We start from the raw sequence: 22,185 nt of genomic DNA on the forward strand, positions 1-22,185 counted from the left end.
ATATCGCTGAGACCCACCAGAGCGACACCCAGGATCTGGGGGAAAGTGTAAGAGGAGCATCCAGAGGGGGTGAGGTGGAGAGCTGCACATGGAGTTTGGAACCAGGCCCTCTCGCTGGCCCACACCACATCACACAGGGGCAGGATAGAGGCCCCTAAGCCCAGAGCAGGCCCGTTTATTGCCGCCACGATGGGTTTCTTGAAGTGGATGAATGCCAACACAAAGTCCCTGAAGGGGTCACAGAACGATCAGGACCAACTCTCAAGCTGGTGATACGAGAGTCAGAGTTTATAGTGGAGAGATTTCTCATTACCGTACGGCATCTGCGATGCGGCTGCTCTCTTTTCTGCGGTCAGTGGACAGACGCCCTATCAGGTACGACGGCTCCAGGCCACTGCAGAAAACAGTCCCCACAGAGCTGAGCAATAATAATTTGCTGTCATCAGCAGCTGCATTACCCAGAGCTCGACACACTTCCTTCATGATCTGAAGAGGAAAAGAAGGAGATGTGCATTACTTTCTTCACTCACCTGACACATGAAGACAGGCTAAAAAAAATATAAAATATAGATATTCAATCTTTACAGCAAGACAGACAGGCCTAAGAAATGCTGACAGTTTATGGGAAAGTGCGTTTAAAAGAGCACTTGTCCAACCAGGCAGTGATCAACTTGTTTTCAATTGAGGGGCCACAAATATTCAGGATCCTGTTCCTGTTCTGTTATTTTACCGTGATGTCTACAAACATTCTTTCAACAAAGTGGAGTGAATAATTATTGTATCGGGAAAAAGACAGTAAAATACCAGCATGCTTCAGCGGAAGACATTTCATTAAAGCTAGCATTTGATTAATAATTGCACACAGCATAAAGCATAGAGCACGATGGGGTTATAAAAGAGGTGTTTAGATGTCTAAAAAGTCACGTCTGAATTTTCAAACAGAAGTATCAAAGGCTCACACGCTGTCGGCATAATGTCTAAATACACGACTGATGGAAAGCTGCTGGTTATAATGGTGGTTGTTTAAGGCATTCAGTGGCTCATATCTTAAGTCATCTGTTGACTAAATGTCAATTTGCTTAAGTTTTAACCGCATTATATCATGCAGTGATGAAATCAGCTGCGTTGTGGTCATTGCCAGCTCCCCGGGGACATCAACAGAAAAACATCTTGAGCAGATGTCCTCTCCTCAGTGGAGCTGCTGAATCCATTGAATCCTAAAACAACACTGGTTTTAAATGTGCTAATAAATCAAATATCAAAGTCAGATTTTGGTGGTGACTTTGTTTCTAACTCTTTAACGTTACTTCCTGAGCAGCGGCATACCGTAGGTGACATGTTTACATGACAACTTGTTGTGCAGCTTGTTTCCTTGAAAATCCGCCTGCCATCATCAGGTGATTTGACTGGATGCTGATGGCAGCTTCTCCTGCTGCGGGACCAACAGAAGCTGTGAGAAAAGTTGTGCATGCAGACTTCTTGATGAAATATGACTCAAATATGTTTTTCTCTTATTTGTTCTCTGTGTATTCATAGGAAGTAATCAGAGGAATAGAAAAAAAAATCAATGGTCAGCCTTCAGTTGAGTACACTTCCAGTATGATATCTGAACAAACGGGACCAAAATATACTGTGGCAGTCTGTGAAGAGCAGCTGCTACAGTAGCTAAGCTGTGCTTCATTCAGCATCAACAGACAGTGTTTGGCCATTTCAGAAAGCTGACCTGGTGGATATATATGAAGCAAGTTTGACATAGCCAGGCTCTCTGTGCATGGTCCCCAGTCAGAGACAGCGGGTATCACAATAGTGGTTAACAACTTTCTTAACCCAGGTTTTATTATCATTCTTATCATTGTTATTTCTTTGTATCCAGACACATGCTTGTATTATTTTTACTAGTTTTAAAGATCATGGTAAATTGTTCTGTTCTGTTGCCAAATCAGTTTGATTATTTTAAGTTATATTTCGTCCATTTTATTGCTTTCTTGTTTTTGCAGTGAGAAAAGAACACTGTTGCTTCGACTATTTGTGTAAATTTAGTTGATGTATTTATTTCACCCCTCTGTGCACTCTCAGTGCCTCCTGTTTCTTTCTAATGTGACAACTGCACATTCTACAAAGCTCTTAAAAATGTAAACTCGATACAGCAAGTCTCTGACAGTGTCCCCTAATGAAGGATAGGAGGAAATCACTTCAGTTCTTGGCCAGATCAAAGTGAAAAGAATATTATCTGTGCCAGTAAATGCCAGTAGACTGATCTATTTTCTAATCGGTGTTTTATTGGCTGCAAAATCAGCAACGTGCAACAAACTTGGCAACAAATCAGGACTAAGCATAAAAACATAATCCAAAGTGGTCTACAGTTTCTGTGCCTGTGTCATTCTTTTAGCGTTGTCTTCTAACGTTTGGCTCAGCAAGTTTGTATACAATATATACGTCGGGTGGCAATTTTTATAGCCTATTTAAATCTGAAACTCACAACACAACTTCCTCTGGAGCAGGTTAGGTAGGCAGCATAAGCCAGGTTAAATGAGAGCCACCTTCATGGCATTGAGAACTCCGGCTTTAAGCTCAGCTTGCCTTGCTAACCAATTAATCATGCTTCTTGGTAAACCCCTCTGATAAGAAGTGGTCTGGACACCCCAACACCCACATCACTGTCTGCAGTCAGCCTGCACAACTATTGTTGCATTTTAATCAGATTATCAGCCCTGACCCATATTAACCATTCAACCTTAAAGTGATCTTAATTCTTTACGTCTCACCGAGCACATAATCTGTCCCCAGTTTCAACTGCATGTGGCATGTGTCTGTGTAACTATGAGAAACATTACTCCAATAAGGTGAATTAAAAACCTGCCCAGATACATGAAACAGAGATGGGCAGATGCTGGTTCCAGTTTGTGAAACAGAAATGAAGAAGAGAGCAGTCAAAGTGACATTCATGTGCAATGAACAGAGGCCTCAAGGACATCAGTAGACAAAGGCGGCATCCACAACAAAGACACTTGCAACAGCATGCAAGAGCTCCCTAGAAATGATATCACCACCACTAGGGCTGGTTATAAGTCAATCAATCATGTGTTTTTATGTTTTATTGGTTTATTTTTTCATTTTTCTCGAGGACAGTTTTTGATTTTTCAAAACAGAAATAGCTTGCATTTTATGGGGCTATATCTAAAAAAGCTCCCCCGTTCACTGCTCCCTATAGAAATACCCTCAGTGGTTTACTCTGGAGAGCAGTAAACTGAGACTTCGCCATCATCACTGACAGCTGTGGAGTCACGCAACCGTAATGTTTGCATCTATAAAATGCAACTCATTGCATGGTGAGATGTTTCATAAAAAGTAGTGTGCACGTCATACAGATATACTCAAATAAAACTGGAGAGTGAACATGGTGCTCTGCATAGTGAGTGGAGAATGACTGCAGACACAGTGCAGGTGTTTCAAAGTGCTTTACCAAAGCTCTTTTTTTCTTTTTTCTTTTTTTCTCTTGTCAGAGTAGAAAGGCGCAGTTGAAAATAATAAAATGAATGATGGATGAATCCCATTTAGCTGCGTCAGTCTCAGCGTCCTGGTATTGTGCGCGCCGGCTCACTGTGACACTGTCATGGCTTTATGGGACACTTGAATACAAGAGCCATCACTAATGGCATTAGTAAATCCTGTGCATTTTCAAGTCAAAATTTCTGCTGTTAAAAAGACCATTTGAAATTCTTTTCTCTTAATTACAACCCCGATTCCCAAACAGCTGGGACGCTGTCTAAAGTGTAAACAAAAAGAGAATGTAATCATTTGCAAACTAACTCTGTTTACCAAGGGCGGTTTTACGATGCATTCCTGTGTCCATGCAGTAATATCCTTTATACAATCATGTGTTCACAAAGTGGTGAACCTCTCTCCAACTTTGCTTGTGAACGACTGAGCCTTTCTAGGATGCACCTTTATACCCAATCATGATACTATCACCTGTTACCAATGAACCTGTTTACCTGTGGAATGATCCAAACAGTCTTAAGCTGCTCTTGTCCCATGTTTGAAACATGTTGCTGGCATCAAATTCAGAATAAGAATATATTTACAAATATCAATGAAGTTGATGAAGTATAACATTAAATATATTGTCTTTGTACTGTTTTCGATTGAGTATATGTCAGTTAAGATGAGCAAATGATCACATTCTGTTTTATTAACGTTTACACAGTGTTCTAATGTTTTGCGAATCTGGGTTGTAGAAAGGTGACAGAAAGAGTGCGAGGTAACAGCTCAGGGGACTCTCTTATTTAAAGCAAGCGTTGAGTGTTTGGATGAAAAATGTACAGGGATATTTTGGAAGGAAGATTTTCTCAGTGAAAGCTATTCAGTCGGCACATCCGCAGACTCTCTTGTTCCTGTAGCTTCAAAGACTGCAAGACAGAGGAGCTATCAGAGCTGTTTGATAAGCCCAAAGCTTACGGGCTTACTGTCGCACATGAAAGTACACATACTCATGTGCACACACAGTTTAGGCCACTTCAGTGCCTGTGAAGTACAGACTGCCATGCACACAAGGCTGTATCAAAGCCAGAGCCACCCTCTGTGGAAGATCTGAGACGTATCCTACAGTCTGAGAGGAGGAAAATCCTGTTCGCTTAGATTTACAAGCCAGAGGTGAATGATCGTGATACATGTCATTATCTGTGGTTAAACTCACTATTATATTAAAGGTCGCCCGAGCAATCTGTCAGACAAATACATTGAAAACTATATTTTCATTTACTTTCAAATGTATGTCAACTCACAATAGATCAAGATTCAAAATGTTTCCCAATTTACTATGATATACCTTTTTTATGATGTGCTTAATTAATATATCAGCAAAGGTGGAAATTATAAATATATATCTGAATGACTATATGGCCAATATTAGCAAATGTAATAGAAAGACATGCTAAGTTTTCATCATCTATCAAAATTTTGAAAGCACTGGAGAAAACCGTTTGTCATTTTGACAGATTAAATCCAACTGCAGCAAGGTAATTCATTAATTATACTTTTCCAAAATTAAACAGAAGGTTACAAGTGTCACAAAAGTCAACACAAAGAGCACACAAGCAAACAGACTGATCAACATTCAAAAGTGCAGTTAGGGAAAGCACCTACTCAACTGTGAAAGCAAGTTACTGAATACATCTGGCGACCAATCACAGGCTGGTACTTTTCTTTCCAAAGAGAGCAATTCAGTGATGCAGATGGGGATGTCCCAGCATTGTTCAACTGCCTGTTTTAACATATTCACAGAGAATGTCTCACGTAGAGCAGCATTTAAGTCTACACATGATACATGCTGACACAGGTATCATGTTAGATCCAATGTTAAAATTAGAATTTGGATAGAACTCGTACCTCCCTGTCCATCACAGATCATAATAAATCACAACCCAACTGCTGAATTCAGGCTGTAGCATTCTGCCATAAGATGTAGATTTTTATTTTTTTTTTTTTGGGGGGGGGGGGGGGGGGTTGATTGACGTGGAGTTAGCAGGTGATCGACAAATTGCTGAGGAGACTGTGAGAAAACATGTCAAAAGCCAGTGAGCACAGCTTGACATAGATTATGCACCCAAATGCCTGTAGAGAAGGCTGGCTGGTACGTCATCAGAAGTAATCAAACATGCTCCTAAAAATAGCAAGATCCTGTTTACATGTGTTCAAAGTCACGGTAAATCAGCCATTTTACTGATCGTTTACCAAAACCTTTTTGTTGTTTTAGGTCTAAATTTGCTGTCATTGTGACAGCAAAATGAATAGTTTTATTTGAAGCTGCTTTTATATCCAATATCTCGATAACATTGTGAAAGTTCCTCACTAGTTCAACTGACATTTTGCTGCAATAACAACAGATGGCATCATGCCGGATTATATGTAACCCTAATTGATCTACTTGTAGAAACCTTGTTTGGTAGGAAGCAGTTTTAAGGAATCTCGGTGCAAAGGACAACGCTCAAGAGCTATTTTCTAACCTTATTTGCTGAGTATATATGCCCTTCTTCAGCAATGCCCTGTGTAAGATTAATGCAGCTAAACATATTCACACCTGGCAGCTGTCAAATAAAACCAGTTTTCTAAAGTTATCTCCTAAAAAGCTCCCCTGGAGCAGTTGGGGAGTTGGTGCACAGCTCTAGGGCATCTCTACAGCAATTAATGAGGAAACTTTTCTCATTTATTTTTCCATAAACAGAGCTCCATGTCAGGTGGGACACAGTTAAAAAGTAATTTCATTAAACATGGGTCTTGATACATTGATGCATACCAGAGACACACAAGGAGGAAATGGACATGCACAAATGAAAAAAACTAGAACTACCACTTCATGACTGCATGCCTCCCCCAACCAGTCAAAATGCATCTTCATCCATGTCTGTCCACACTCATACAATATGTAGTGAAGACTTTGGAGGAATTTAATAGAAGGTATTAAGTGTATTTTTTGGTGAAATGGAAGATATCGCTGTATTGACATGTATGATTCCAGTGAATAATTTCCAGTGAAAAACATGCTGTCTTTACTTTCAGACTGTTTACAGATGAGAGCTTCATCACATGGTCTAACAACAATCATTTGCAGCTCAATATCAGCAGAACCAATGAGCCTGTATTGACTACAATGCTTCAAATGGATGTTACTGCAAAACTGCACTACAAACTGTAATATGTGGATGCTTCACACACATTTTCAACCAGGCTGCACAGACGATCTAACCAGTCAGCACAGTTTGAAGGTGGACATCCAAGATTAGAGTCACCAACTCTGATCTGATCAAATGTAAAATATGGTCACAATCTGCCCTTCAGTTCCTGACTCATGGTGCTGAATAATGACCAGCTGTGACCACTTTTTGGATATAAAGTGTCATCACTTCATCATTTCATCCTATGAGACATTTGTGTAAAATTTTGCCATAATTTGTGTACGTTATAGTCAAAAAAAAAAAGAAAAAGATTCGTGAAGTTACTGTGAACTTTGACCAAGAAAATCTAATCAGTTCATCCAAGTCCACATGAACATTTGTGCCAAATGTGAAGAAATTCCCTCAAGACCTTCCTCAGACAATCCGAAAACATAATGCCTCCAGCCACCGTGTCACCAGTGTGGCTCATATGTAACTCACATGTATAAGCAGTAGAACAGTGTTCGTAGGTGTGTGTACATTCCTGTTCTCACCTCTGGTGTCAGAGCATTGTTGTCTGTCGTTTGACTGGAGAGCAGGACATGCGTGAAGCCTTCCTCCTTCCTGACCACAATGTCTCGGAATCGACAGTTGTTCTCGTTCTGTCGCACGTTGTACCTGAGCCGCTTGTCAAACACGTAGCCTTTGTCCTCAGCCAACTTCCGCTTTACAGAGCTGTGTAGATGCATCTTACCGTTGGCCAGAGGGGGGCCTGACACAGAGGAGGGATGACAAAACAGGTCACTCTGTCTTCTAGAACTTTAAGATTTTAATCACCCAATGATAAGACTGGTAATTAAATAACCTCCATGATATAATATCAATTTTAAAAAACTGTGTGTAAAATTCCTCATATTTTCCAACCTAGGTCTCAGTTGACGTCCTGATGACATTTTCCAACACCAATTTCACAGCTCAGATCTACAGTGCAAGTGTGTCCATTAAAACTGTGCACGCAGGTCATAGTTGAACCAGGAAGTAGCTTTGGAAAATGTACCAGATGTTTACAAGCAACATTTTGAGACGCACATTTAAACACTGACCTTCATTTTCACTTCAAACAGCATACTTATTATCCGTACCGGTGGCTTTGATAATATGGTCAAACTGGAGACTTTATGAAAGCTCTAACTGTTTTTCTTTGAGACAGGCTTGTGATAAAAAACTATACTGAGCTTGATTTGACTTGGTTTACAATATATTTGCATATCTGATGTGGAAAAATGGAGTGGAGTGTCTCACTGACTGCTTCCCCTTCCCCCCTGCATTGGCTCTGCAGCACCGGGAGCAAGTTTTTATCTTAAGGTGGTGCAAGTTTTATAAGCTATTGGACAAGTTTTGTCCTATAGCTAAAGAAATGCAAGAGTTTCTTTGCACTAAATCTGGCATGACCTTCCTTCATGTTTTCTACAGGGTGTCTTACACAAGTTTCTCTGTGTATTAGAAAACAAGGGTTGGAAAGCTGAAGAATTACTGCATACCGTGTTTGCAATGAAACACAGCATTTAACCCTACGTTTCATTATGAAAGATATTCCTGGGTAGCAATTTCAGCATTTATGATGCTACTGCAAATGGAAAGTATGCAAGTTCTATACTAAAACCTAATCAGGACTGTGTAACTGATCAGAAAAACATTAGGTTTTGATCTTTCATTTACAATTAAAATTCATGATGATTAAAAGGAACTTTGAATGGAGTGCGACTTTTGTACATGCACAGTGCAGGGCAGTGCATGTATTTTCCATATAACATTTGATTTTGTCTGGCAGGCTTTTTTTTTTTTTCATTTTATCTGACAGTATTTTTTATGCATGACATCCGAGCTGTCACGGCAGGATACACTGAATTTGAACTTTTCTTGATTGCATTAATATTTCTGGCTCAAAACCCCCACACCGAGCTGCACTTTCACATTTGGAAAATAGTCGACATTACTTTCCATCATTTTCAGTCCTTTCACACAAAGAAACCTTGACTTATAGGAACATTGTGATCTATAGAGCACCAACGTTCATCCAAAATCTGCTCTGATTCTGTGAAAGCTCAGTAACACAATCTCAGCTGCATTTTCATCATCTGAATGGATTAAAGAAAAAAAAAAAAGTGAATTAACAATGCAAGAGTCCTTCAACAAAGATCTGGTGATGCAGTCATACCTCATTCAGGAATACATAGGAACCATAACAAGTGGTATGATGCTTTTTTGAAAAACTACAAAATATAATACAAAAGCTGAGTGTGATATGTTAAAAAAAACTAATAAACTGTTGTATCAGTGGAGAACTTTGAATCTATGTAAAAGCCTTCAATGAGAAGCTCCTTCTGTGCTGAAAGCCATGAACGATTTCAAGATGAATAATGCAGCAAGGCAGTAGAACCAGCCAGTTTAAATCTATAAGCAAGTCACCAATAGAAACAGCAAAAGCAAATCAAATGAGAAAAAAAGCTGGGTATTATAATAACAAATTTAGATAATGGTAATTTAGGCTGATGATATGAGAAACTGGTATCAAATATTCAAATCATTGATATGATTTATATCATCCTTCCAGGCTTTCTCAAACGCAGACCCAACATAGAACAAGTCAAATTACAGTAAAACTTAATATATTGGGGTTAGTTCCTCTAACAAACAGAATCATCTGGAGTTTGACTCGGCAAGACAAAATGTAATAGACAGCAAATTATGAGTCTGCTTCAATTCAACTCTACAGAGGAAGACTATAAACAGAGATTGGCCTGGATAGATGGGATTTCTAATGGCAGCAGTGCTTCCAAACGGTTAAAAGAGGCTGCAGCTTGCTCCTGACATGTGACAACACTGTGCCTGGGGCACCCCAGTGCTTCACCTGGCAGAGCTTGTGCCCCATGTGCTGAGGCTGAGTCCTTAGCAGCAGCCTGGGAGCAATTCTGACCCCAGGGCCCTTCGCTGTGGGTTGTCCCCTTGCTCTCTCCCCACTTTCCCATCCATTGGTTTATCATCGGTTTTACTGTCGAATAATAAAGGCTAAACCCCCAAAAAACTGTTTTAAATTTCTGATAATGAAAGGTGCTTAGCTCTCTGATTGTCACGAGGATGCTAGCATCTCAATCACCGTGGCAAAATAAATATCATTTGCAGCGTCCCATCTTTGCTCCTACAACTTATTGAAAGACTGTTTTTCAAGGTTTTAATTTGTCCATATGCTCAAAAAAGACGTACCATAAGCAATGGCATAATCACAGAACAAAAGAGACACATGATGGGAATGTTTGATAACGAGTGGTCAATCAATTAAGGTACTATTTTTCTTATAATACAATAACACTTAAATACCTACAACCCCGATTCCTTAAAACTGCAAAACATCAATAAAACAGAATGTGTTAACTTGCTAATCCTAACTATAGTCAATTGAAAACAGTACAAAGACAATATATTTAATGTTTTACCTCATAAGCTTCATTGATTTTTGTAAATATCTGTTTATTCTGAATTTGATCCAGCAACATGTTTTAAACAAGTTAGGACAGGAGCAACTAAAGACTGGGAAAGTAGTGTAATGCTCCAAAAACACCTGTTTGGAACATTCCACAGGTAAACACGTTGATTGGTAACAGGTGATAGTATCATGGTTGGGTATAAAGGAGCATCCTGGAAAGGCTCAGTCATTCACAAGCGAGGATGGAGCGAGGTTCACCACTTTGTGAACACATGATTGCATAAAGGATGTTACTACATGAGTTCAGGAACACTTCTTAAAACTGTTGGTAAATACAGTGTACTTGCAGATGATTAAATTATGTTTTTATTTATGTCTCACAAAGCATCCCATCTTTTCTTGAGTTGGGGTCGTAGGTCTCTTTTTTGTTTATTTTTGACATTGCTTGACCTTGTCTGCACATTTTGCCACCACTCACAACCTACCAGTGTAGCAAGTTAATAGGTTGAGCCGAGGGTGCTGAATGAGGTGAGCAGGGTAGTCTTTTGAGGATTAGGAGATTAGGATCCATAATAGCTCAGACCAGCAGGTTAGGTTGGTAGCCTGAATGTTCTCACATACTGAAGCTCTCAGATGAGGTCTCACAAATGTCTAATTAGCTTGTGGTGCTTTGAAATGAGTGAACTGCCAGATTTCACAATGGGCATTTTTCAGTGTCTGAAAATTTTCTAATAAGTTCACATTTTGGTGTGTCAACCTAGAATTGGTGATGTTTCCCAGAAATACATGAGTACACTGCAACCATCAGTTAAATGCATTAAGTAATATGACAGGAGTTGCAGTAACAAGAGCAATAACAAACAGCAAAACCAATATCAGAGAAAGAACAGAACAAACACTAAGAATTCATTCATGTGTGTCTGAACAGAACAGCAATTGCTCCTGGTGCTCACAATGGAGGACAAAAACATTTCTTTAACGGTCAAACTCTATATTAATTCTAATGTGTCTAATGTATTCAAATATGATAAAAATCCAAACTATCCTGGTCTGAGTATTCTGTTTAACAAGCGAGAATGGCTTTTTTAAGATGCATGTAATGATTAACTACAGTGGTGCAGCCCTGGACTGTGACCCACGAGTTAAATTCAAAGGTGTTATCAGCTGCTCCCACAGTAAAGAACCATAGTCAGAGCTTTAAGAGCTGTGTGTCAGCACCAGTCATGACAGTATTAAGGTGAGCCCATACTGTAGTTATCTTTATAGGCAATGCAATCTATCATGGAATGCGAAATGCTCATCATTGTAATATAAGAAAATAGCCCATCATAACAGATAATGGTGCGCAATCTAACAGGAATCACATCTTTATATGTAGCTCCCTGGTGTGTCAGGACCTTTCCAGCACCTGTATTATTAATATCCATGTATAAAGGTCCACACTCGAGTACATTTCCCATTAGAACTGAACCAACAGAACCTGTTCTAGCCTCTGTTCCACCACACTCTGTCCTTAACTGTAATCTCTCATTTGAGCATGTACTTTCATCTGCTTTTTCTAAAAAAATGCAACTTGTCTCTCAGGTTTACTTTCCATATCCTAAGATTAATTGGCAAATTGGCATCCACGACAGCACTCGAAATCCAAATCTTTGAGATTTTTACAAAGTTAAACAACAACTAAATTAAATCTCAGGGCTGCCAACTTGCAGCTTGAAGTGAGATTTGTTGCCACAAGCCCGAACCTGAGGTTTTGTTCTAAGGCTGGATTGGCAGTTATTTGCATTATTACAAATGTCAGTCTAATTTTGAATGAGGGTTTCTTCTTTCAGGAACAGAAACCAGGAGTTTGGGTTTCACTTTGACTCTCTATGTTGTTATCAGATATTTTAAACTATCACATTATGATATCAATATCTGCCTGAAAAAAACAAACAAAAAACAAACTGCCCTCTATTTTTTATTTCTTAAAATCTTACCTAGCTCAGTGGTGAACTGCTGTCCAGTGGTATCCATGTCACCTAGTTCTCCATCCACTCTGTCCAAAGGCAGTCTATGTGACTTTGCTGTCCTGTACACGAGAGGCTCCATCTCTCCATTTTGAAGTCCATTATGAGGAACCCTAACTGGAGGAGCAAAGTGAGGTTCCCCCGGTGGAGGCGCCTTGTACGTCATGGCTTTGCTAATTCCTAAAGCATGTTTCCCAGGTCCTACACCCACCTTCCTCTGCTTCTGAGTAGGTCCTGACCCTCCACCTCCAATCCCTAGAACAGCTCCTACTCTAACCCCAACAGCCGGCCCACAAGTCTGCTTCTTCTTCCGGGCCTCAGACCGAGCTCTGGAGTTTTCAGTAGCAGATGGGTGGCTGGTGATGAGAGACTCTTGGCGACTTTTTGGAACTTTGGGCCGTTTGTGTGAGTGCAGTTTCAAGCTGTTGAACTGGTCAATGAATTCCTCGCAGTGCAGTAGATGGTGTTCTGGCTCCCATGTGTCCTCCTTACTTCCATAACCTTTCCATCTTATCAGGTACTCCCACTTACCCTTTTTGTTCCGCCTCTTGTCCACGATCCGCTCCACCTGAAGGAAGCACACAAAGGAACAGGCAATTAGACAGTATTATTATTTTCATTATACACAGAATTACTAGTTTCTTTTTGGCTCCCAAAACATTGCTGTGTTTAAGAAATTAGAAAAAATAATCAGTATGTCTTGCACTGAAAAACTGATTAGCACAAAAGTTCACGAGTGCATGAGAAGAGATTTACATGTTGAATCATTTCTAAAAACAAAGAATATTAAATGCATTCCCACTCGTTTATCTATCGACCTAAATTAGAATAGGAGAATAAGAATAGGTAACCATTAGCTCCTGCACATTTATATTGACAGACAGAAGTTTTATGAGTGGAAATGCCTACTCCAGGGTGTTTTTGATATTACAACCTGAGGGTGGCAGAGTCAAAATGTTCAAATTCCTAACACTGTGGCTTTACTGTTTAATATCTAAAAAAATAAAACAAAATTAAATTCAACAGGCCAGTTAAGTGACAGTGAGCTTGCTTTGTTTCCTTTTACATTTGCATTTGGATTTTTCTTGTCAGATTTTATGACAATTACATAACTGAGGCAATCGCTTTTGGTTTCATTTAAAAAAGCTCAACATTAGAAAAATGATGACACTCAGGCAGATGATGAAACTAATAGATAGCTGAGAACTGCATATCTACTTATAATCAGTTTAATATCTGCACAAAGGTAGAAATATGCCACAGCCAAACTATTAACTGTATGTCCACTAAAATGTAAAAACCCAATGTCTGTGTGCCAAATTCAATTCTAATTTAACTTAAAACATCTGAGGCCCTTTATTTGATTTTATGTTGCTGAAAATCAGGGTCCTGTGGCCATGGCCCCCATTATGGGTATATTTCATGGTCTAGCACCATACACATCTGCACTGTGGATCTTGCAGCAACAGCACTGAAGATTTCTGTCAATAGTCATGATCTCCGGTGGATGAATCCTCTTGTTCTTGCTCTGGTTGGGATCTCACCATGAGCATGAACAAAAACAGGCCTGCATGTAAAACCAAAGTCACACAAGAACAAACGAAGGAACAATGGCAAAACCACGTCAGGCCTTGCAAATCACACAGGAGTATAAGATTTCTCTTGAATCCAAGTCCTGGTTTCCCATTGGACAAGTCCCACCAAAACTCAGGAGGATCCCGGTTGCACAGCCATGACATCATCAAGCATATAAGAATCAACGCCCCCCACTACACCTCGCCTTTCCACTGCGACGTGAAGTTGCTACAGGAGGTGTGTCATTCCCAAATAAACATTTGCACATTAATTAACCAGTCTTAACTCGCTTGATGAGCAACATATTGCACTCACTGAACATGTTTGGATCTTGAAATAGATAATGGGTGTTGTCACATTGCCTGCAGAAGGAAGTATTGGATTTACTGTTACTTCAATTCAATTGACTGCCCACTGTTTCCACTGCTGCCTACAAGGACCAACCTGCCACTAAAACATAGATAAAGCAACACAACAGCCCCGTCAACAACTGAGCTTGAAGAAACACCAGACAAACTAGACGAACTGAAACATGTGTTAATTGCTCCTGAAGCGATCTCTAGTAAGCAGCTTTTGTCTGGGTAGAAACAGGTTAATGGTAGTATGTTTCTGTAAGCTTCATTGCTGTGAAAGCTCTACTGTATTATTGTGAAATTAACAGACCCCCGAGCCCTGCTGCTGCTGTCTGAGATACCTCCTTGCAAGTTATAGTGATTGTGTGTCCTGCACTGTCAGGATTTGTTTTGTTTTGTGTTTTCTGCCACTGTGGTAGGGCCAGTAAGTTACGTTTATCAGTTAAAAGACTGGAACCACAGCTGACGAACTCTGAGCTGAGTTTACATGTCGGGTCTGTGTGATAAAGAAACAGTTGTTGTGTCTTAAGATCGCTTCACTTTGAGCGATTTTCCCTCTTTCTCTTTTACTAACCCACACATATCCACATGCCTTTACAGGCATTCACACACACAAACACACACACACACACACACACACACCTTAAAAAGTGCAGATAGCTTTAGTACAACTCAGAGCTGCTCTCTGCCAACTTGTGATCAGAGACATGTCCTCTATTTTGCTTGTCATGTCTTTGTTAAGCCTCACAGTCTTGAACATTGTGTGACACTTGTACTTTTGTTGGAGTTGGACAATAGATGTTTAGTGACTGAAGGACTATTGGATGTTGATCAATATTGCTGAAGTAATAAACACTATTGTACCTTTAAAGAGCAGTTGTCGGTGCTATTACTTTCCTGACACAGGTCTGAAACTTTTGCTCTTTGCTTTGTGCCTATGCACTGCTGTACGTCTTTTAAAATGCTGTATTTTAACTTGATTGTATGATTTCTATGTACTGTATAATTTTATTGTATTACAATTATTCAATTATTTTCTATCTCATTTTCCATAAAATTTTCTATCCCTGGTGATGTTATTTCTCCCTTTATAAAAAACTGTCATGTGTTGCTTTAACCCCAACAGTACCTCAACAGGGCGTTTTTTTTCTGGGGCAGCTTCAGGCTGTGATCAACATAGATAATACCCACAGTGAGGCTAAACCTGTAGGAAGACATTGTGTGGTAGGCTGAGATAGGCTTATTTCGGGTAATCAAGACTGGTGTTGAATCTGAGTCCATCGCGAATTTGGGAGATTGTGTTACGCTTGTTTGCATCAGAGGCACCGATTGGTAGAGTGTGCACATGACAAATACTTTGTGCGTTCTCGCCTGTTAAGTCTGACTGCCTTTGTCTTAAAGAAATAACAGAGTTGGAGACCTTTGATGCTTCTATTTCATGTTTTCTCTCTCCATTATTACTTTATATTAATTTTTGATCCCTGATGTTCAGTCCCTAATGTTATTATTATTATTGTTGTTGTTGTTGTTGTTGTTGTTGTTGTTGTTGTTATTATGTGTCGTGGTAGCAACATGTAATAAAAAGAGAGTCAGTGGTCAGATTTAACCCTTCACTGTTCATCACATAAATGTAAAATGGTATTTTAAACATTGGCATTTTAAGTTAACAGTCCTGTTGTGAGACTGTATCGAGAGTTGGTTATTGGTTATTTATCTCAGCGTGGTGCTGCATTAATCTATTAGCATTAATCAATGCTAATTCAGATTGTGACTAAGCACCTTCAATTTTATATATACTGTACATTCTGACATATTTCTAATGATGGATTCAATTTTGACATGTTGCCAGGGAGTGTCAAATCTTAAAAAAGTACACTTTGTGACATATGTGAAGTTTAAGATAAGGGCTAATTCCCTGCAGAAGAAAGATAAGACACCAGAGTGGAGCTGAGATGAGCTGCAGGCTGCTATCATGAACAAAACTTAAACATAAGCTTTTCGAGGTCAAAACGAAAATTCAAAAGCCTGTGCATTTTACAGATATATACAGTATTAGGCATGCAGACCATAAACCATCAGCAAATATTGCATTTTGACAGGCACTTAATTATGTAAAGTAACTGAATAAACCCAGTGTGAAAGGTGACACTGTCCAGAAACAACACAAACTCATAACTCTAGTGATTAAAGTACATGTGTTGTCATATCAGCTTGGTCTGTGAAATGAAAATAATTAAATCCTAGGCTATATAACATCAAAATGGGTGTTTTAAATTAAAGCTTTGTAGTTGCATACACAACAGAGCAGAGTCATATTCCATCATTTGCAAAACAACTGTGAGTGTCATTTCCAAACTTCACACAATGAGTGTGTGACTAATCACTCAAATAATAAGAGTGTGAATCGTTACTTTGCAATTCAATTTGATTGCACTCAACTTGATTTGCAATTCAGAAGATGCTGGTAAAACTCAAGGTGAAAGCCCTCTTTTAAACAGACAAACACTGTTCAATTGTTTACTGTTCATTCAATTAATGTAACTTTCATTTTACCAGATCTGCATGATTGGAAAACTTGAACGAAAAACTTTGATGGAGAAATTGAGTCTGGTTATTCAAATTTTTTGATTGACTTAAATCTCAAAACATCTGTTTGTAAGTACAATGAAAATAAACACTGACTACAGCCCGTGCAGAGTGAGCAGCATAAAAGGGAGAGAAGTAAACAGGAGGCCTTACTTCTTCAAAATTCAACCATCACAACAGCCACACACACCTCAACCTCGTTACAAAGAATATATAACACAGAGGACACGTCACATCCAAAACTGTTAAGCATATATACAGACACACCATAACAAAACATCACTGTACAATCTGTCGCCATGGTGACACATCTCAGATGCACAACATGCAGGTTGGTATATGCATAAGGTTCCTCATCACTGCATGACATGGGAGGACCTTCACATATGACAGGCACTATAAAAATCACAAGTGACAACATCCTCAGGCATCACATAAGGCTCTTCTGATTTTACTTGGAAAAGACAAGGAAAAGTTTTGGTACGAGTATGTTAAACGATACTCACAGGAAGGACATTTAGAAGACCCATGGTTTTGGGACTGATGGAAAATGGTTGGAAGGTTCCATCAGAGGCTTCAGTGCAGCTGTGGTAATAACTGCTCATTATGTTCTCAGATGTGCTGCACACATTAACAGGAGTAAACAGCCTTTGATGTGTGAGCCGCAGGGGTGTCACAGAAATGAACAGACGATTAGGTTGCTTACAGTCCCAAACAATGTCACACTTAACAGCACGCAGAGAGACACACAGACAGAGAAGAGAAAAGAAGAGAAGGAAAGGGAAAGCGTGGGGTAAACTTGGATACACTGACCGGAGAGCTTGAGAAACTCTTGATGCTGAAGTATGAGCTGGCAGAGAGTGAGGGCATTTGTATCCTCCGACGTTAACTGGTACCAGCACTGTGTTCATAACATGCTGGGTATAAATTCTGACAAACCATCAGCAGGAACGTTGACATGAGAAACAAACAGCAAGACTATGTTTACATTAAGCCGTTAATTCTTAAACTGGCATTTTCGCTGAGATGTCTACCCACAGTGAAAGATGGCAAAATCTCTTCTTCATCCTCTTTTCAGATGGCAAACAACAAAACTGTGAATCATAGCCAACATGTGGTAAGTGGGACAGAAAACACAATTCAAACTGGAGGGAACCACTATCCGGAGGGGATCAGACTTTGACCTGACAAAATCAGTATAAATACAAGTTATGACGGCAGCTGTGCAGTGAGTTCTATACTGACTTCTAAAATGAACGATCACAGGGAGGGTGAGAGGCGAAATGCTAGAACACAAGATCATATCACACATTTTTAGAGTCTATTTCAACAGTTTACTGCTTACCTTTAAACCACTTCATGGTTTAGTGCCCAGTTAAACTGCTGAACTACTGCTCGCCTGTGAGCCAGAGCGCAGCCTCACTGCCTGAAGATCTGAGGCTTCAGAGTCAGTGACATCTTTTAATTCACTTCTCAAACTTATCTTTTTAAAAAGCCTTTTATTAATGCTCACTCTCACACCAGACACTTATTCTTATTGTTGGGTGTTTTATTCCTTAAAACATTCCTTGAACCATGTAAAGCACTTTGTGACTTTGTTTTGAAAAGTGCTGTAAAAATTAAATTTGATAATGAAAACCCCTGAGAACATTCAGCTCAATGCAATGAGCATCTGCGTCACAGCATGACTGTCCAACTTTGATTGAATAAGCTCTATTTAATATGCTTTAATACACTGCAAAATGTATTACTATCAGTGAATGAGTGAGTGTGTTTACAAGTCTAAGACCATTGAGTTTCAGTAGCCTTATGCCAGCGTTAAGAGGGAAACCTCATAGTGAGACAAAATTCAAACACCACTCCAGTTTAGTTTGATTATCAAAACCATTTTTTCTAAGTAAATTACAAATATGATTCATCAAAGTCCACAATGTAAAAGTGCATCACATCTGGCATTACTACATCCTGTTTAAATTTTAAATTTACACGCACAGTTTTACAATGCAAAGGACGATCCCTCTGAAACAGACAATTTGGTTGAGTTCACTTTTGGTTTCACTTTCAAATAAACATTTTAAATAACTGACTTGAACTTGGGGCTTACTTAAAACCTGTTTGGTTAGGTGTCATGTGAAAATGGGTCACACTTTTTTGTTTTTTAGTTCCGTTTTATGGCAGCAAATTTACCGTTTTGGTTCAGTTTTACCGCTCTGATAGCGGTGTTTTTTGGCCACAGCAGGCAGTTGCTATCAGTGAAAAGGCCCTGATAAACTGACTGTACCCCATCTGTCCAGCACCATGTGACATACAGACAAAGTTAGCGATATTTCTCTCAGGAGTTAGTGAATACAAAAAGAGGAGCCATAAGGAGAATCAATAGGTGGCCAGAAACATGACTCCAGATGAATGTTAATGTCGCTCCATGTGTTTGCCAATACATTTATAATAAGGCGATAATATGTTAATGTCGTGTTTACAGCTTGTTGATCTCACATCAAGAGGCAAAAAAACAATGAAATCAGGTCTATGTATAATGTTTTCTGACTCATTTTTCTTCTCTCTTATGTTCATACTGAAGTCTCCAGTGCGAATCTAATATGATCAAAGCTTCTCTTTGCCACCCAAGATCACCACCATCTCTGCCACTTAAGGAAACCTGCTGCACGTCGACACTGAAGTAAAACTGGACCACACCAATGATTACTGCTTTAGTTTTGGCCTAACATGGTGAGCATGGTGGCAGCATGTCTTCCAAGGCACAATCTGTTGGTTTTTAGAGTTTGTGATACTGAAATCTTTATATGCATCTCTCACCTGAAGAAAGGTGATCTAGGGGGTTACAGACCAAGCCCTTGAAGAATTATCTCCTGTGAGGGCATTATGTTGTTTAGCTACACAGATAATAATGTGTGCAGTACAACTGCAATGCTGCATTGACTGGCCTTGAATCTTTTGACTGCTTCAAAATGTATACACTAATATTTACAAGTTGCCACTTAAAGACTATTGTTGAGGCTAGCGTGTCTAATCCTGTTATGTGAACAATGGTTGCTCTAGAAACAGACAGCAAAGTGGATATAGAATAAGGAAGTACGTCAGTGTTAAAACGAAATAACAACATGCACCCAAGGTGGAGATCCGTTTAACACTGGAGAATTCACTAACATAGTTTTCCCAATATCAACAATATTTCCTTAAATTGTTTCTTTTCTTCTTATTTGGGTGTATACATCTTCTAGAAATCCATTTTTTTCCAACTGTGCTAGATACCATAAGAAGCCTCCTTGTACATATAAAGGCACATGAGTGGGAAAAAATCACAAGATCAAGCACTGTCTCTTTCATATTCACTTCAGGATAGTTGGAAAGTTTTAACAGAGGGTTTATTGAAGCCGCTTGTCATTTTCACATAAGTTTTGAGGACATTTACAGGACCAGCCTTTAAGGAGATTCATGCTTACAGTCCCAGACATTGTCATATTTAGCCATAACAGCAGAGCAGAGTGATGCAAAGAAAAGGAGAGGGAAAGTGGAGGAGTTAGACAGAAGGGCCAAGCTGCACAGACCAGAGAGGTTTAGTAACACTTAGCGCTTTGGTATGAGCTGGAAGAGTGGAGGTGGGCATATCCTCCCTCAGCTTCTCAAACTCAGATTGCTTTTCAGCATCCTCCAACCCAAAGCTTCGTGAGAAGAGCATAAAATGGTCTGACGGGGATGTGAAGACAGGTGTGTAATGCACACGATGATATCATTTTTGGGTGTGGTCAGAAGTGTACTCTGTTGCACCTGTAACCACACCCAAAAGTGATGTCAGGGTATACATCACACAGCTGTCTTGACATTTCCCCACAGACCACAGACCACACTGCCACTACGTTGCTGTGTCTTCTCTGAGCTTAGTGATCTCATAGAAATCCTGCCGCTCAACTGCAAATCTCCTTCACTCACCAAGTGCAGAAACAGTTACAGTCCAAGAGCTGACTTGGAGAGCATGAAGAGCTGCTGTCTGAGTTAATCATGCACGAAACACACAACAATTGCAGCCGCAAAGTCAATGAAAACCGCAGTGCACATTTGTACAGCACCATTTTCTTAGTAAATCAGGAGTCATAGCTGTGTTTGAAGCTAAATGCTGGCACTAGCATGCTCAAATACTTATGAAGAAAATGCTAACAGACTGATGTTCAGCAGATACAATGTTTACCACATTCTCCATCTTAGTTTAACAGGTTAGCATGCTAATATTTGTTAATTAGCACTAAACACAAAATACAGCTGAGGCCACACATACATGGGTATTTGTCAAAAACAACCTTCTCAATGCCAGGGGTGGGTAACGCTTTTCCAATAAAGGTAATTCAAATTTTCATAACATCATTTATAACACCAAACTAAATTATCGAACATATATATCACAGTAACCCCTGTGATGGTTCAGACATCTTCCCTTTGGTGAATGATGTCAGTCTTGAGCAGAACTGAGTCTTTGCAAGCGTCAGTTTAAAAAGAGCTGCTCACAATAGCAGGTTGTTTCTTTGCAGCTCAATGATTTCATGTTGAAGGTTGTCAGTTACACCAGCCGGTTCCACATTAAACCGTGTAGCAAATATGTTCAGTTGATTTTGTTTACTTTTCATGTCCTGAAAGCTCTCACCAAACACCTGAAGGAGTTTTCACACAGCAGCATATTCAGATGTCATAGCGGGCTTTTGTTCTTGGCGAGTAGGAAAATGCTCAGTGTTTCCTCTTTCCAGCTGCACTTGCCACAGCTTTAAATTCACTTCAAATGGTTTCACACTAGAAGCAGAAAACTGAGGAGCTGTCTGGAGCTTGAAGGTAAGCTCTGAGGGCTGCTTGATAATGTCCACCATGAAGGCCAAATCACAGACACTTGAGTTTCCATGTCAGGTTTTCCTTCATCTCTATAAATTATTCCAGACAAACTGACGCTTTGGAACAGTTTGGACCGCCATGTGCACATTGTGTTCAGGGACCCCTCAGAAGAACATGTTAACACAACCTATTTCATGTTATTTTCTTTTGTTGCTGAAAAAAGTAATTGCTGTTTAGAGAATTTCTATGCATTTATGAATTGCCTCACGGGCCAGGAAGCAGGAGGTTCCCCACCACTGTTCTATGAGCTTTGGCCTTTCATCCACACAAATGCATTTTTAGGTCACTGAAAATAGAGCGATGCTCCCACAACACAGACTCGTGCCAACATCGCTGGTTTTGGACAAGACCTGGTGGCAAAATTACAAATCATGCTATGGTGAAGGCATAACCTGCACAAACAAATCAGTTAGTTTGTTCGGGCTATTGTGTGACTGAGGTGTTTAAAAGGATTAGTTAGGATTCACAGAGTTACACAATGACACAAACTAACCAATCAAAGCGGAGGTAAACCAGCCACTCCCGTGTTCCACAAGGTAAAATTACTATTTCTGTCAAAGGAATCTGGTTTGGACCTTAAGGACTGCCTGGTGGTGGTGGAAGTGGTGGTGAAAATATTCTAAACATGGCGT

At 39.7% G+C, this 22,185-nt stretch overlaps 1 protein-coding gene across 1 annotated transcript in view; it reads right to left on the minus strand.

Annotated features, from left to right (window-relative positions):
- LOC139330103 (chromodomain Y-like protein 2) overlaps positions 1–22,185 on the minus strand; it is a 30,993-nt gene that overhangs the window by 4,205 nt on the left and 4,603 nt on the right. The window contains exons 2-5 of the mRNA XM_070960843.1: positions 12,117–12,714; positions 7,208–7,425; positions 314–486; positions 18–228 (exon numbers count right to left, since the gene is read on the minus strand). Of these exons, the coding sequence (XP_070816944.1) occupies positions 18–228; positions 314–486; positions 7,208–7,425; positions 12,117–12,714 (1,200 nt within the window). The remainder of the gene's footprint in view (positions 1–17; positions 229–313; positions 487–7,207; positions 7,426–12,116; positions 12,715–22,185) is intronic.

This window comes from Chaetodon trifascialis, chromosome 1 (genome assembly GCF_039877785.1).
Source record: "Chaetodon trifascialis isolate fChaTrf1 chromosome 1, fChaTrf1.hap1, whole genome shotgun sequence".
Lineage (NCBI taxonomy): Eukaryota > Metazoa > Chordata > Actinopteri > Chaetodontiformes > Chaetodontidae > Chaetodon > Chaetodon trifascialis.